The 13,383-nt window shown below is 42.2% G+C and overlaps 1 protein-coding gene across 1 annotated transcript in view; it reads left to right on the forward strand.

Annotated features, from left to right (window-relative positions):
• The window catches only part of Gpc4 (glypican 4), a 109,755-nt gene that overhangs the window by 80,549 nt on the left and 15,823 nt on the right, over positions 1 to 13,383 (forward strand). The window contains exon 3 of the mRNA XM_050121670.1: positions 5,624 to 6,015. Within this exon, the coding sequence (XP_049977627.1) occupies positions 5,624 to 6,015 (392 nt within the window). The remainder of the gene's footprint in view (positions 1 to 5,623; positions 6,016 to 13,383) is intronic.

Below are 13,383 nucleotides of genomic sequence, written 5' to 3' on the forward strand. Positions count from 1 at the left end.
TCAAAATGCATTGTTCTAGATCACACTAACTGCCTTTGAGTTACTGGCAAGCACTGCTATTTTATCCTGTTTTCTTTCACATCCACGTGACAAACTAAAAACCTGTGTAGTTTTGGAAACCCCTTATTAAAAGGATATGCTTGTTTATTTTCATTTTATGTGTTCATATGATTGTCTGCGTGCATACTATGTGCATCCTGTGCACGCCTGGTGCCCATGAAGGTAAAAAGAGGTCACTAGAGTCTCTGGACTTGAGGTTACAGACAACCGTGAGCCACCATGTGGACACTGGGAAATGAACGCTGTTCCTCTGCAAGATCTACAAGTGTTCTTAACTGTTGAGCCATCTCTCTAGGCCCTAACTTTTTTTAAAAAATTTACCTGTGAAACTTGCTGAGAATGATTATTAGCAGCTTTTTTTTCTTCAGAGCTTTGAATTAGTCTCTGAAACATAAGCGTTTGCTGAGGTTTTCGTTATCTCATTGGATTTCAAGTGTGTATGCGTCTCCGCTGAATCCGGAGCAGTCTTAGTTTGAGACTTTGCAGTTGGCGGGCAGAAGTTGCTGATGCAGTTGGAGGCCAGTACAAACCTTTGGCTTCACTGTTTTGTTGTGTACTGAACCTGGGCACTTGAAAGGCTGCAGCCCTCCTTGAGGTGGCTACCTGTTCAGATAAGGCTCCATCTGCTTGACAGAGAGAATTCCCAGGCCTGTCATGCTTTAGCCCATTCTTGCTCATTACTCTAGCTCATCTTCGTCATCCCCTCCCCCCCCCCTTGGGAGAATTGATGGAGCCCTGAGAATTTAGAAATAAATAGGACTCAAATATCAAGTATAATCCGTTGGCACACCTTTCAGGTGATTGATTTGGCAGCGTGTTAAAAGATTTAAATACGTTCACATCCTTTGACTGCTAAGTGTGTATCCTAAGGAAGGGTAGATATGCATCGAGATTAGTGCAGAATGTTAATATGCACATTACAGTATTATTTACATGTGCACATTTACGGTGTTACAGTATTAATTAGACTACTGAAATTTGGAAGTAAGCCAAAATGTTTCATGTGAGGGAAATAAGTTTTCTCCAAGGAAGAGCACAGCAACTGCTTATCCAATACCAAATGATTTACTTTGAAAATACACATACAAGTACATACAGATTGTACAGGTTAGATTTGGTTAACCAATACCAAATGATTAACCTTGAAAATACACAGACAATAACATTATACAGAGTAAGCATATTATATTTAGGGATATGTCTGTACATGTGTGTGCACACACATACACACACATACACACACGCATACACACACATACACACACACGCATGCATGCATGTAACAGCAATTAATGAGAAAAGAGACCATGGGTTTGAAAGAGAGCAAGGAGGGACATATATGGGAGGGCTTGGAGTGAGGAAAAGGAAAGGGAAAATGATGTAATTATACTATCTTTTATCTTAGAAAAATAAAATAAAATATCCACCTTATTAAAAATGATCCTGCTGGAGAAGCTTTAATTCTAGAGGAAATGTTAAGTACGTAGTGTCACATGACAGTAGTATGGAAACACTGGGCTGTCAATCATGTGGCCATGTGAAAAAAGACAAAGAATCCAATAAGCTTTTGGCACTTTCAAGTTGTGCAGTTACAGATAATTGGAGTCTTCTACATACTTGTCCTAATTTTCAAATTGCTATGGCGAGAAAGATTCTGTTCAGCAAAAGAAGTAATTTTCTTGATGAAAAAAAAAATGAATGCTGATTTTGTTAAATGATGTTTTTCTTTGACACTGTTCACCTTAGACAATTTGCGGGGAAAAAAAGAGGTAGGGCATTGAGGCCTCCGGATGAAACCGAGTGAAAGAAGTAAGACTCTTCTGTAGACGGGAAGGAATACCATTTTTTTCTGATTATAAAATACTCCTGAGGGCAGCGGAGGAAGAAGCCCCGTACACTGTTGTAGGGTCAGCATAGCGACTATGGAATAGAGTAGAGCTATGGATTCTAAGAGTAGCCTGCTGACTGTGAAGTGGAGATCATCTACCATGTTCTACTGCCGCACATAGAAGCAAAAGACATGAGATCAGTCTGGCAAAGTCACAACTGCCCACACTGCTGACAGTGACCAGGACACGAAATCCCACTTGTCTATCAACTGACTAATGGAAGAAGACAATTTGATGTTCACACACAGAATGCTATTCAACCATAAGAATGAAATCCTAGCATGCGTGACATTGTGGAAGTACTACATGAGGCTTTAAAAAAAAAGAAAAGAAAAACCACCGAAGATGAGAGTAGATTCAGGGACTGGTGAGGGGTATTAGGGAGGAGAAATGGGAAGAGGTTAATCCTTGGTTAAATATTATAGTTGCTTAGGAGGAGAAAGCTCTGCTGTGCTATTGCCAAGGAGGTTGACCGTAGTATGTATCTCAAAATAGAAGAGAGTAATTTGAATACACTTGCAAAAAGGATTGACAGAAGTTTAACGTGACAGATATGTTAATCTCCCAAGTTGATCATTGTCTAATGGATTTGTGAATCAAAATATTAATCTTACCTCAAGAATGTGTGGAAATGTTACGTGTCAGTCAAAAATTTTACATGTCATTGAAAATTTTGAGGGAGCAAAAATCGAAACATTGAAAACAGTCATCTTTGATCATCAATATTCCTCCATCACCACTGTGTTTACTTCATCCTTTTTTTGTGTGTCAACACAGAACACACAAACATACATGCAATTAGAACCACTAATTAAATGGTTTGGTGCCATGATTTTTCTTGATATGAGACCATGAATATCACATAATTTTCTGTTAAGTGATGCACAAAATGTAGCATGGAGATGATTGTTGTGGCTGCCCTAGCTTCCTAGCTTACTTGTTTATGTGGGCCCAGAGCCGTCTCTGGGGGCCCATTGGATGCAAAGTAATCTGGGAGTGCTCAGTTCAGCTGCGGGACATTGGATGATGCCAGCAGAAGTACTAAGTACATGGTACTGAGTTTGAGTCCTTGGCAACTTAGCTAAACTCATGGTCCACGAGAGAATAAACACTCTATTTTCTCCCTAGGAGAGGTCATTAATAAAATTAACCTTGGAAAGGGAAGAGTGATCCTTTGGCAGCGGCCCCTAGCACTCTTTGATATGCTAACAGCCTCAAAGGAGGACTGCAGCTGGCAACTGGCTTGCTAACTTAGGGGCAGCCTAGTAATTTACTATCCGCTGCGAAAGAGGAGTTGAGTATGTGACCACGGCAGAGGAAAGTGTCTGCTATGCCTTTCAGACTACTGAAGAGGCTGGAGTAGACAGTCACAAGCCAACAGTTCCCATCGTCAGGAAGAATGTTTTCTGTTTCTCCTTTTGCCCTCCATTTGTAGACGACCGACTTAGCTGTTCTTCATTGCATACTTGCTCGCAGCGAGAGACCGGATGGATGGCTCCTTCAGTTTGCCTAACAGCTAGCAGAGGATGGGCTGTAGCACTTTCAAAAGAGGCTTCTGAGGAATTTAGTTGCTGTGATAACTTAGTGTTGGCATGTCACACTAAGGCTGTGAGGTGCAGCGTTTATAGCGAAGGAGGAATTAGTGCTTATGTATAAAAGACAGCTTCCTCATAATGTAAACGCGCGGGGCTGATTTATGGCACCGAACAAATGGATTGAATGGAAAGAGCTTCTACTCTCTCAAGGTTGTGGGTTCCTTCTAGAATCCATTCTAGCTCATTCATCAATAGCCAGTTGATTGTTTATATAGAAGGAACTAATGGTATTTAATAGCACAACCAGAGTTCCTTTGACCCTTTTCAAGAATTTTGGATGTTTATTTGATGGAAGACAAGTGACCGGCGATAGAAATTCCAGAAGCACATGATGTCCTCTTTTAAAAGGCAGGATATTTACATAGACTACTTTGATAGGACAACTTTGGCTTTCCACTCAAGTTTTTCCCATGTTAAGCCAGTAATTTCTACACTGGAAATAATTGAATTTTAGAGCTGAGAAGTGTTTATAGTCCCCAAGCTCAGTTCTTACACCCACCAGGCCTCTGGGAAATCGAATAGTCTGCAGCTAAAGTGCATGGGAGGAAGGAGGGAAGAAGCCCCAATTCCTAAGTTTCAGCTGTGTGCGATGCTTCCAGCATTACACCTTCCAGATAGTGTAAACTCTCTTCCCATGGCTGATGGTGTTTCATCCCTTAGTTTCCACCCAGTAGTTGCTTCCAGTCTCGTGGATGTCTGGGACGTTTCACAACCTTGGAAGGTAGAGCTGTTAAGCATTTCCCTTTGGATAAACAGCTCTAAGTTTTATAAGGCTGTAGGCCTTCTCAGCGGACCTCCCAACAGCTTGACCTTCATTTCTGTTCCCCCCCAGATGGATTATGTTCGACATCACTAGGCGACATAAGCCAGTCTGTTAAAAGATGTTCTAAATGGTTGCTGGCATCAATTCTAGGAGCGACGATAGCGTCACTCCGTGTATTATTAGTAGTGCCTATGTATATTGAGCATGACTTTGTGCCAGCATTGGCCATGTGGGGTGCGAGAGAATGGCCTGTTTTGTAAACGGGCCGTCGGAGGCTTTTATTTTCTCAACCATGGCATGTAAACCTCGAAGTAGGAGTCTTAGGCTTTCCCCACCATTCACACTGCTTGAGGCTCGTAGCGTATTACAGTGCTGAGTTCTACTCCTCAGCTGTGGCCAATTGTGAGCTCAGGGAGTTTCGGCTGCTTGAGCCTCACCGCACGTACACTGAAGCTTCCAAATGGGGAATTACAGAAATAAACCTGTTCACAAATGCTCGGTTACCGCCTCCTCTCTGACGTTCAGACAGCAGGAGCTTCCCGGAAAGCAGACTCTACAAGCAGTTGCTGGATAGGCGCTCTAAGTTCCAATTAACTCAGCCTCTGATCAGTGGGAACTCTGGTTTACAGCACCCTTGGCTGCTTCCCTTAGCCAACTCTTGTATTATAATTGGTCTCCCTAACGATTATGGAGGATGATTGCTATGTGTCTTGGCCTAGGCAGGTCTTCTTCAGCAGTTAGGATCTGACCACGATCCTGAGGAGCAAGAATAATGTCCTGGATGGGTGGGACCCAGATGGAGATGAGAATTGCAGCTCTCAAGAAAGTTGCTGCAAATGACGGCTGTGACCCCATACCTGAATGTATATTGCTGCTGCTACTCTTTTCTGGCTTGCTTGCTTGCTCATTTGTTTGTTAAGACCGTCTTGCGTCTAGCCTCAACTTCACTGGGTAGCTGAGATTGGCCTTGAACTCCTGCCTCCCAAGTGCTGGCATTACATGCCGTTGCCAAGTCCAGCCTGCCGTTTTTGTTGAGGGATTGCAGAATGTTGTACTGATTACTGAGACTGCTGATTTAAATTTTCCTTCTCGTTCTCTATGAGAAAGAATGACATTGTGACATAGGCTTCCTATCATTGACAAAGATTTGAGATGCAAATTCCCCAGAAGTAGTACACTTTTTTACAGACATACTTTCCAGTTGAATGTCACAATTATTTTTCAGTTTTCAAATTTGCCTCATTCAGCTATTTAATTACTAGAAAACAGCCTTTCTAAATGTTTTTCTCCCTCCCTTTTTTGGCTTTTCTTTTTAGAATTCTTCAAAGAACTACTTGAAAATGCAGAGAAATCCCTGAATGATATGTTTGTGAAGACATATGGCCACTTATACATGCAAAATTCAGAACTATTTAAAGATCTCTTCGTAGAGTTGAAGCGCTACTATGTGGCGGGAAACGTGAACCTGGGAGACATGCTCAATGACTTCTGGGCTCGCCTTCTGGAGCGCATGTTCCGCATGGTGAACTCTCAGTACCATTTTACAGATGAGTACCTGGAATGCGTGAGCAAATACACAGAGCAGCTGAAGCCCTTTGGAGATGTCCCTCGGAAACTGAAGCTCCAGGTTACACGCGCCTTTGTTGCAGCCCGGACTTTTGCTCAAGGCTTAGCAGTTGCAAGGGACGTGGTGAGCAAAGTCTCTGTGGTAAGTTCTCTGTGTGGATTTTGGGTTTTGATTTTTCTTTGTTTGCTGTCAGAAGGAGGTTGCAGAAAGATTCAAAAGCAAGTCATTAGGGTTCGGTTGGCTCACTAACAATCTTTTCTTGGTTTCTCACCTCCCACACTTTGTCCACACTCTTTAGACTTAACTCACCACTGCTAGGGCAAGATTTATTTTTGTTTATTATTCATTTTTTGTTTCTTGAGACAGGGTTTCTCTGTGTAACCTTGGCTATCCAGGAACTCACTTTGTAGACCGGACTGACCTTGAACTCACAGAGTTCCGCCTGCCTCTTTCTCCCAAGTGCTGGGATTAAAGGCGTGCACCACCACCACCACCGGGCTAGGATGAATATCTTTATATATCATTGTTATTTTCTGTAGTTTCCTTGGTAGCCATTCTTAAGTGGGATGCACATTGACTCCAAAGTCTTAATTTTAAAAATAATTTTAACAACTCATTCCCCATCTGTTTTTAGTTCTTTCTCTTTGTGCAAAAGAACCCTCCCCACCTCAGGCTCCACACCTAGTTATTTTGGATGAGCATGTTTGAGCCCACTAGCTGCAATTAGGAAATCATTAGTATCCATGGCCATTTGTCCTTATAAAGTGTGCTCAGAGCTTTCATGACAATTGCTGTGCACTATTCAGGTCATGATGATCATGACTTTGGTTCGAGAATTACCACTACAGACAATACTATTGTAATACATGGTAAAAATGAACCTCTCGTAAATTAAATGAGATGACGTAGACCAGGATTTTTCAGATTGTATTGCATGGAGCCACCTTAGAAGGGTCTTCATGAGCCTCCGTGAGGCGAAGCAAAGGAGACCTTTGTATTGGTTTAAGACTGAGTTCTGTGCTTTAGCTGCCATAGAGAAGCTTTGCTCTCCTAGATTTCCTGCAGTAGAATTCTGAGCAAGATTTCAAAGTGGGAATGGTTCACTCTTCAGTGAGATGTGCAAGTTTTTAGTTTCTGTAGCGCCGGGAACAGAAGCCCAGGGCCATGCAGATGTGTAGCCAGTGCCCTTCCTTCCGGTGAGCTGTGGCCCTTAAGCTCCGGAACACTTGTGAAGGACCTTGTACCACTAAGCTTACTTGAAGCATTTTGGAATTTGGGACTGCAGAAGGTATTGAGTGTTCTGAACTTTATGACTGATGTGCGAGGGCCCAGCTCACTGTGGATGATCCTGCTACCCTTGGGCAGGTGGTCAGGATAGTGTAAGAAAGCAGACTGAGCAAAGCTGTGGAGAGCAAGCCAGTACGTAATACTCTTCCACGGCTTCCCCAGTGTGGACTGTGACCCAGGGTGTGTAAGGCAAACTTTTCCTAGGTTGCTTTTAGTCATGTCTATTACAGCAATAGAAAGCTAACTTCAGACATCTTTTATGACTTAATACCAGGGAAGAAGCATCTATACTGCAGCAAAGTTATCTTGGTCAGACTGCTCTTTTCCTTTGGCTCCCAAGTGGGTAGCCAATTTGTTAGCCACTGTTAACACTGGGCACACTGTCTGTGTGCACAGATAGTGGCTTTTGCTTTTGTCATTTAGTTGTTTTCACTATTAGACAAAAGGTCAACATGAAAACAGCCAGCAGATCAACGATCACAGAGTTCATCTTAGAGTTCAGATGACCAGGTCATTCATTATCCAAACCAAGGCACTTACTGTCTAAACCAGCAGATGCGTATTAACAAACATAACCAGGCAACAGGGACCATTAACTGTTAATGAGCAACCAAGTGCACAGAACGTACCTGCCACCTTAGTTGAGAGGAAGCCAGTGTTTACCAGAGGGAAGCACATGAATCTAAAAATAGGATGTTACAGAAAGTAGATGCTGATTATTGGGACTTAGAAAATAATATGTATTGTATTCAATTAACTGATTCTCTCTTGTCAAGGCTGTAAATTGTTAGGGATTTCTTTGCAGTATATTTTTGCCCACCCTCTCCTTCTTCTTCTGATTCCTTCATTGTCTGTGGCAAATATTTGGTGGGGCATATGGATCAAAGGTAGTTAGAAAACTAATCTTAATGCTGTACTTCTGTCAACTGCAGAAATCATTTTTAATCTTGGAAATACTTAGGTCTCAGTCTGGACGTAGCCCACCGTCCACAAGTCTTTGAGGCCCATGCCATTGGCATAGAAGCTCACCTGACACATTTGCCCACTTTTAGCAATTCTTCACGTTCATCCTGAGGTGAATGGGCAGGAAGGAGTTAATGTGTGCTGTAAATGCCTGTATATACATGCGGACCTGTGTGCTATGTGTACATTATGCAGAGAAAAATAAGAGTGTACATACCGCCCTAAGCAATTGTTTGAAAAAAAAAGCACTTTCTTTACATTAACCAAATGTAGGTACTACTGTTAGTTGGGCAAGAAGAAAAGCTACTTTTTAACATAACTTCTTAAGGTTTTTTTTTTTGTTTCAGAATTGAGCTCTCTTCTGTATTCATTTTTTTACTTATGACTTCCTAAACGTTTATAGTTTAATGGGTATATAGTGAATACAAGATATATCCTGTAATTTACACAAGGCAAAGTTATTTGCCAGTTGGTTAAAAAAATATCATCAAGCTACATTAAATGTTATGCTTGTAACCGGAAAATAAACAAATAAATAAATGGATTTTTTTGGCTTCACTATTGAATAATTTCGAGAATTAATGACTGATTTTAAAACCACAACCTTCAACTAAGTTAGTTTGTATTATTTGAATAACAATAGTAAAACACATAGGTATTCAATCAAAAGAAGGCAAAATTAGAGTTGTATCAGATCTCTCATGGGATGTCTCTGTGTAGCAGTATGCCAGGTATTGTTGCAGACTTGGGAAAATATTTACTGGATTAATGTTTGGTGTGGAGCTTCCAGTTAAATGGAATTTAAACGTTTGCTCTATGGGGAATGTAGTAAATGACCTAACTGTTAAAAATGTATATTTTAAACCGAGTAAGCAGAAAATGGATATGATTAACTCATAATTTGGTTCTCTACCAGTTTATATATTGTTCTCCTTGGAAGGAGAACAATTTAACATATGTAGTTTTATGGTACTTCATAAAATCAGTGCCCTCTAACCTGAGAAAAAGCCTTTCAGAGTAGGGAATCTTTTTGCCAACTGAGGTGATCCAAACCACTGGCTACAAAGAAATCTTTAAAGGCAAGCTGCAGAAGCATCCTGGCCCTTGGGGCTGCTCCCTGAATGCTTGCTTAACTCAGAGGTGGTCTCACTTTCTAGTGGGTGGATACCTTGTTTTTCCAGCTCTCTTTTTGCACCTCCAAGATGAACAGTGATTTGATTACAGCAGAGCCATTGAGAGGGCCGTCAGTATCAGCAAGCTGTCCTTCCTCCCAGAGAAGAGTGCTGCTTGGGTGAAGGACTCGTTCCTTGTTCCTTGCTTCATTTCATATTCGCTGGACCCAGCAGTCTCAGCATACTCCTTGGAGCCTTAAGATCTCAACTGCAGAGATACCCTCCCTCTTCATTAGAAACAGACGGTTCACGAATAGCCTGCCGCTACATGGCTCATGATGCGTTTTTTTTTAGTTACCTGCTTGTAGCAGCAGTTTTGCCTAGAAGGGCGGAGTCTATTGTGGTGCTTAAGAAATGCACAAGTGGTTACATGCACCATGAAAATTAATAGCTCTTCTGCCAAAGAGATACATTCTCATGGTTTCAATTAACACTGGCATAATAGGACTGTGTCTACACCCGCACCCCAAACTACAGGGGCTATAATTAGACAATAGTGTCTTACCATCGAGGTCTATGAAGGACTCGCCTGCCTTTTAAGCCATTTCTGTGGATCCCTCTTTACTTCTATTCTCTTAACGATTCTCAAGACATTTTGTTGTTTTCCCCACATCATTAAAAGTGTAAATAAGCTTTTAAGAAACTCAAGCCAGCCTCTGAAGGACAAATGCTGGCTATTTGCTTTGTAATTTCTAGGGTTTATATAGCTACTCTGACATAAAACTGCAATATAAAAGTAGAAGAGGAAGCATCTAGGGGGACAGAAGGAGACTGGAAGGGAAAGGAGGGATAAAGAAGAGGGATAAAGGGATGTCTGCTCGATGTGCTTGTATGAAAATTAGCATGAGGTAATAGTACCACACACAATGCCTAAAAGGAAATAGAGCAAAGTAGAAAAAGAACAAAAAATGTAGAGTCTTTAAGGGAGGTAAAAAAATCATATTTTCATATATGAAGTATAGGAGTCCAGTGATTTCAAAAATAAGGCACAACTTCACATATTTGTATAGCCTCTGTGTTATCTACAATGTGCCCACAAATATTCTTGAGTGAATTTGAGTTGATTGAACACATTATGCTTTCAAAATCGCCGTATCCGATCAGTAGTGAGAGAAAGCCGCATCTTCTTGGTATGTGTACTGAATTGAGAAGGACTTAGGAAACTGCTGACCAAACTCATCACATCCCACGGCAAGTGTGGGCACCCTAGCTCCTTCTCTTACCAGAATTTGGTGAAATATTTCCTGTTGTTTTTATCGGGTGCTTATGTTACCAGGCAACAGATGAAAAGCTAAACCTTTTCTGTTTGTTTGGTGTGAGTGGCTGTGTGAAGAAAAAAAAAAAAAGCAGGCGAGTTGGGAAGCGGAGCGCAGCAACAAATGCATGCTCAGAGCTGGAATAAGCTACAAGGCAATGTGTTTCTAACTTGAGGGCAGCACGCTGACTGCCATTGCTGTGTAATGTGGCTGAAGGCCCACTCTGGATTTTTGAAATGAAATCCAGGCCGTGGGAAGAGCTCCATTCTAGCATTTTTCTTTTTGCAGACTGCTCACTGGACGTTTTAATGTGGTGCTTGGAAAATGCGGGTTATTTGGTAGAAAGGCTTTAAAAAAAATAGGCTTTCCAAGGGGACTTTTCTATAAAGGCTTTTTATAGCAGATATGGCCTACAGATGTCATAATACATGTATATACTCGGGAAGGCTGAGAGGAGGGGGATTACTGCTGTTTCCCCCCTCCCCTTCCTCCTCCTTTTCCTCTTCTTCCATCTCTTCCCCATCCTTTTCAGCTCTAAAGATGGAACCCAGGATGTCACTACCCCCAAGCTATACACCCACTTTACAATGGATACTTTTTTCCTCACATCATGCCTCCTGATCCCACCTAACTCCCCACCCCCGCCCAGAATAAAACAAAATAAAATTTAAGAGAAAAAAGGGGGGAAAAGGGAGAAAGGGAAAATCTCACAAAAGCTGCAGCATGACAGAGCAGAGTGAGTCATTGATTTTTACATGTAGGCGTTGATTGCAAAGACTCACTGGTCTCTGGTACACCATTGACGTTGTTGGGCCCTCCCTGACACTCTGTTACTACCCTGTGTCACGGACATCCTACAGCCCTGAATCTACAGGGCCAGCTCCCCCGACTTTGGAGCTCATCACAGATGGGGTGGATGTTCAGGGGGGCCATCACACCTACATCTTCAGGGTCAGTAAGGTGGAAGGGCCGCTTTCCTAACTGCGTTCAGCAGCTGAGGAGCAGGGACAGCTCTCCTGCTCTTTGGGACCTCAGGGCCAGTTCTCCCAACTGCGTCTGGTATTGGTGGGTGGAGTGGAGAGGGGCATCTCTTGTCCATGCCGCCACTGATGAGTAATGGGGACAGCTCTCCCATGCTCACGTCAGGGCTGACTCGCCCACACCTCTGCCGACAGGGTTGTCTTTTTCCTGCTGCCCAGGTGAAGGGCAGGGTCTGCTCTCCACAATGGGTACTGTGAAAAGACGTTAAAAAGGAATTCAATGTCTTCCCCAGTGACCCTTACTCTGGTAAATTCTGAGGTGTTTCTTAGAGTTGCCTAATACTGAAAAAAAATCATTGGTCAGTTGTGAAGGATTTTAAGAGTCTTAGAAATTGGATATTCGTGTATTGGGATTATGGGTCAATTGTTCAAATTGATTTTGGTGTTTGAGTTAATACAGAAATATTCAGTCCAGAAGCAAAAGTGGACACATGTTCTCACCCCTTCATAAATAATGTCAGCCCCTTCTACCTTCTCTAAGCCCTGTCCGTTCATTTCTCTAGGAATTCATTATCTCTGCTACATTTAGCTGCAGTTCTTTGAAAATTTCAGAACTTGGGTCAAATGTGAGTTGTTTGCCCAATTTGTTTTGTTAAAGGGGGGCTTTGTGGTACTAGGGATGAAACCCAGAGCCTGTGCGTGCTAGGCAAGTGTTCTATCACTCAGCTGCACCCCACAGTCAAGGGAAGTCCTCTCGACCATGTCCACTGGTGTTTTCTTGAGCCTTTGAACTCTTTGTGAGCAGGGCCGGTGAGTAATACCCTGTAATTGTATCTCCTTTCTCCTTCCTATAGCAACTGAACAGTTTTAAGGCATGGTGCTGGCACTCAGTAAGGCATTATTATTTCATTAAACAATATGTCCTCTCCTCCAAGTATCTAGGATGCATTGCTCCATGTAGTCGTGTCCTAAATTGCCCTCCTATGTAAAACCTGATTCATTTCGCCAGTAAACATGAAATACTGCACCTTATCGTTAGAAAGTATTGAGCCCTGTAGTGTGTTTACTGAGTGTGCAGATGGTGTGTGAGGTCTAGGAACCCCCTGTGTTGCCCTCAAGTTTCCTATAGGCTATGATTCCAAAGAAGCCATGTAGATAGATATTCACCAAAGCACCTGGGGCATAGCACTTTCCTGGCATGTGTGAGACCTAGATTTGAGCCTCATCACTGAAAATAACATTAGACATCAAGGAAGTTAAGTACGTGTGCTCTAGAAGCAGACTAACTGGGTCCAAAGCTCAGCTTTCAGCTCTGACGTTTCAGCTCTGACCTGAAGACCTTGTGTGAATCCCTGAATATTTCTTGGCCCCCTTCTACTTCACCTCTGAGATCAGCTATTAATGCTTGCCTCACACCATTGTTTTGAGGGTTAAATGAGTTACTACATGTCATAAGGCCCTTAAATAAGAACCTGGCATACCATAAGTATTCCATAAATAAATCCTATGAATCAATAAAACCCAGCAAAAGCCATGTGTGGTTAAATTGGTCATGAAACAAAATATTTTTTTCTTCAATCTAGATTTCAAGACCCTCTTTAGCTAGAGAGATAAATCACTTAATATGTGCTTATCCTAGTCTTATAAGCCGGATGATCTGAGTTTGATAAACCCACATTAAAAATGCACGGTATAGCCGGGCTGTGGTGGCGCACGCCTTTAATCCCAGCACTCGGGAGGCAGAGGCAGGCGGATCTCTGTGAGTTCGAGACCAGCCTGGTCTACAAGAGCTAGTTCCAAGATAGGGTCCAAAACTACAGAGAAACCCTGCCTCGAAAAATTAAAATATAT

This window comes from Alexandromys fortis, unplaced genomic scaffold (genome assembly GCF_014885135.2).
Source record: "Alexandromys fortis isolate MF-2015 unplaced genomic scaffold, M_Fortis_MF-2015_v1.1 scaffold_194, whole genome shotgun sequence".
Classification (NCBI taxonomy): Eukaryota; Metazoa; Chordata; class Mammalia; order Rodentia; family Cricetidae; genus Alexandromys; species Alexandromys fortis.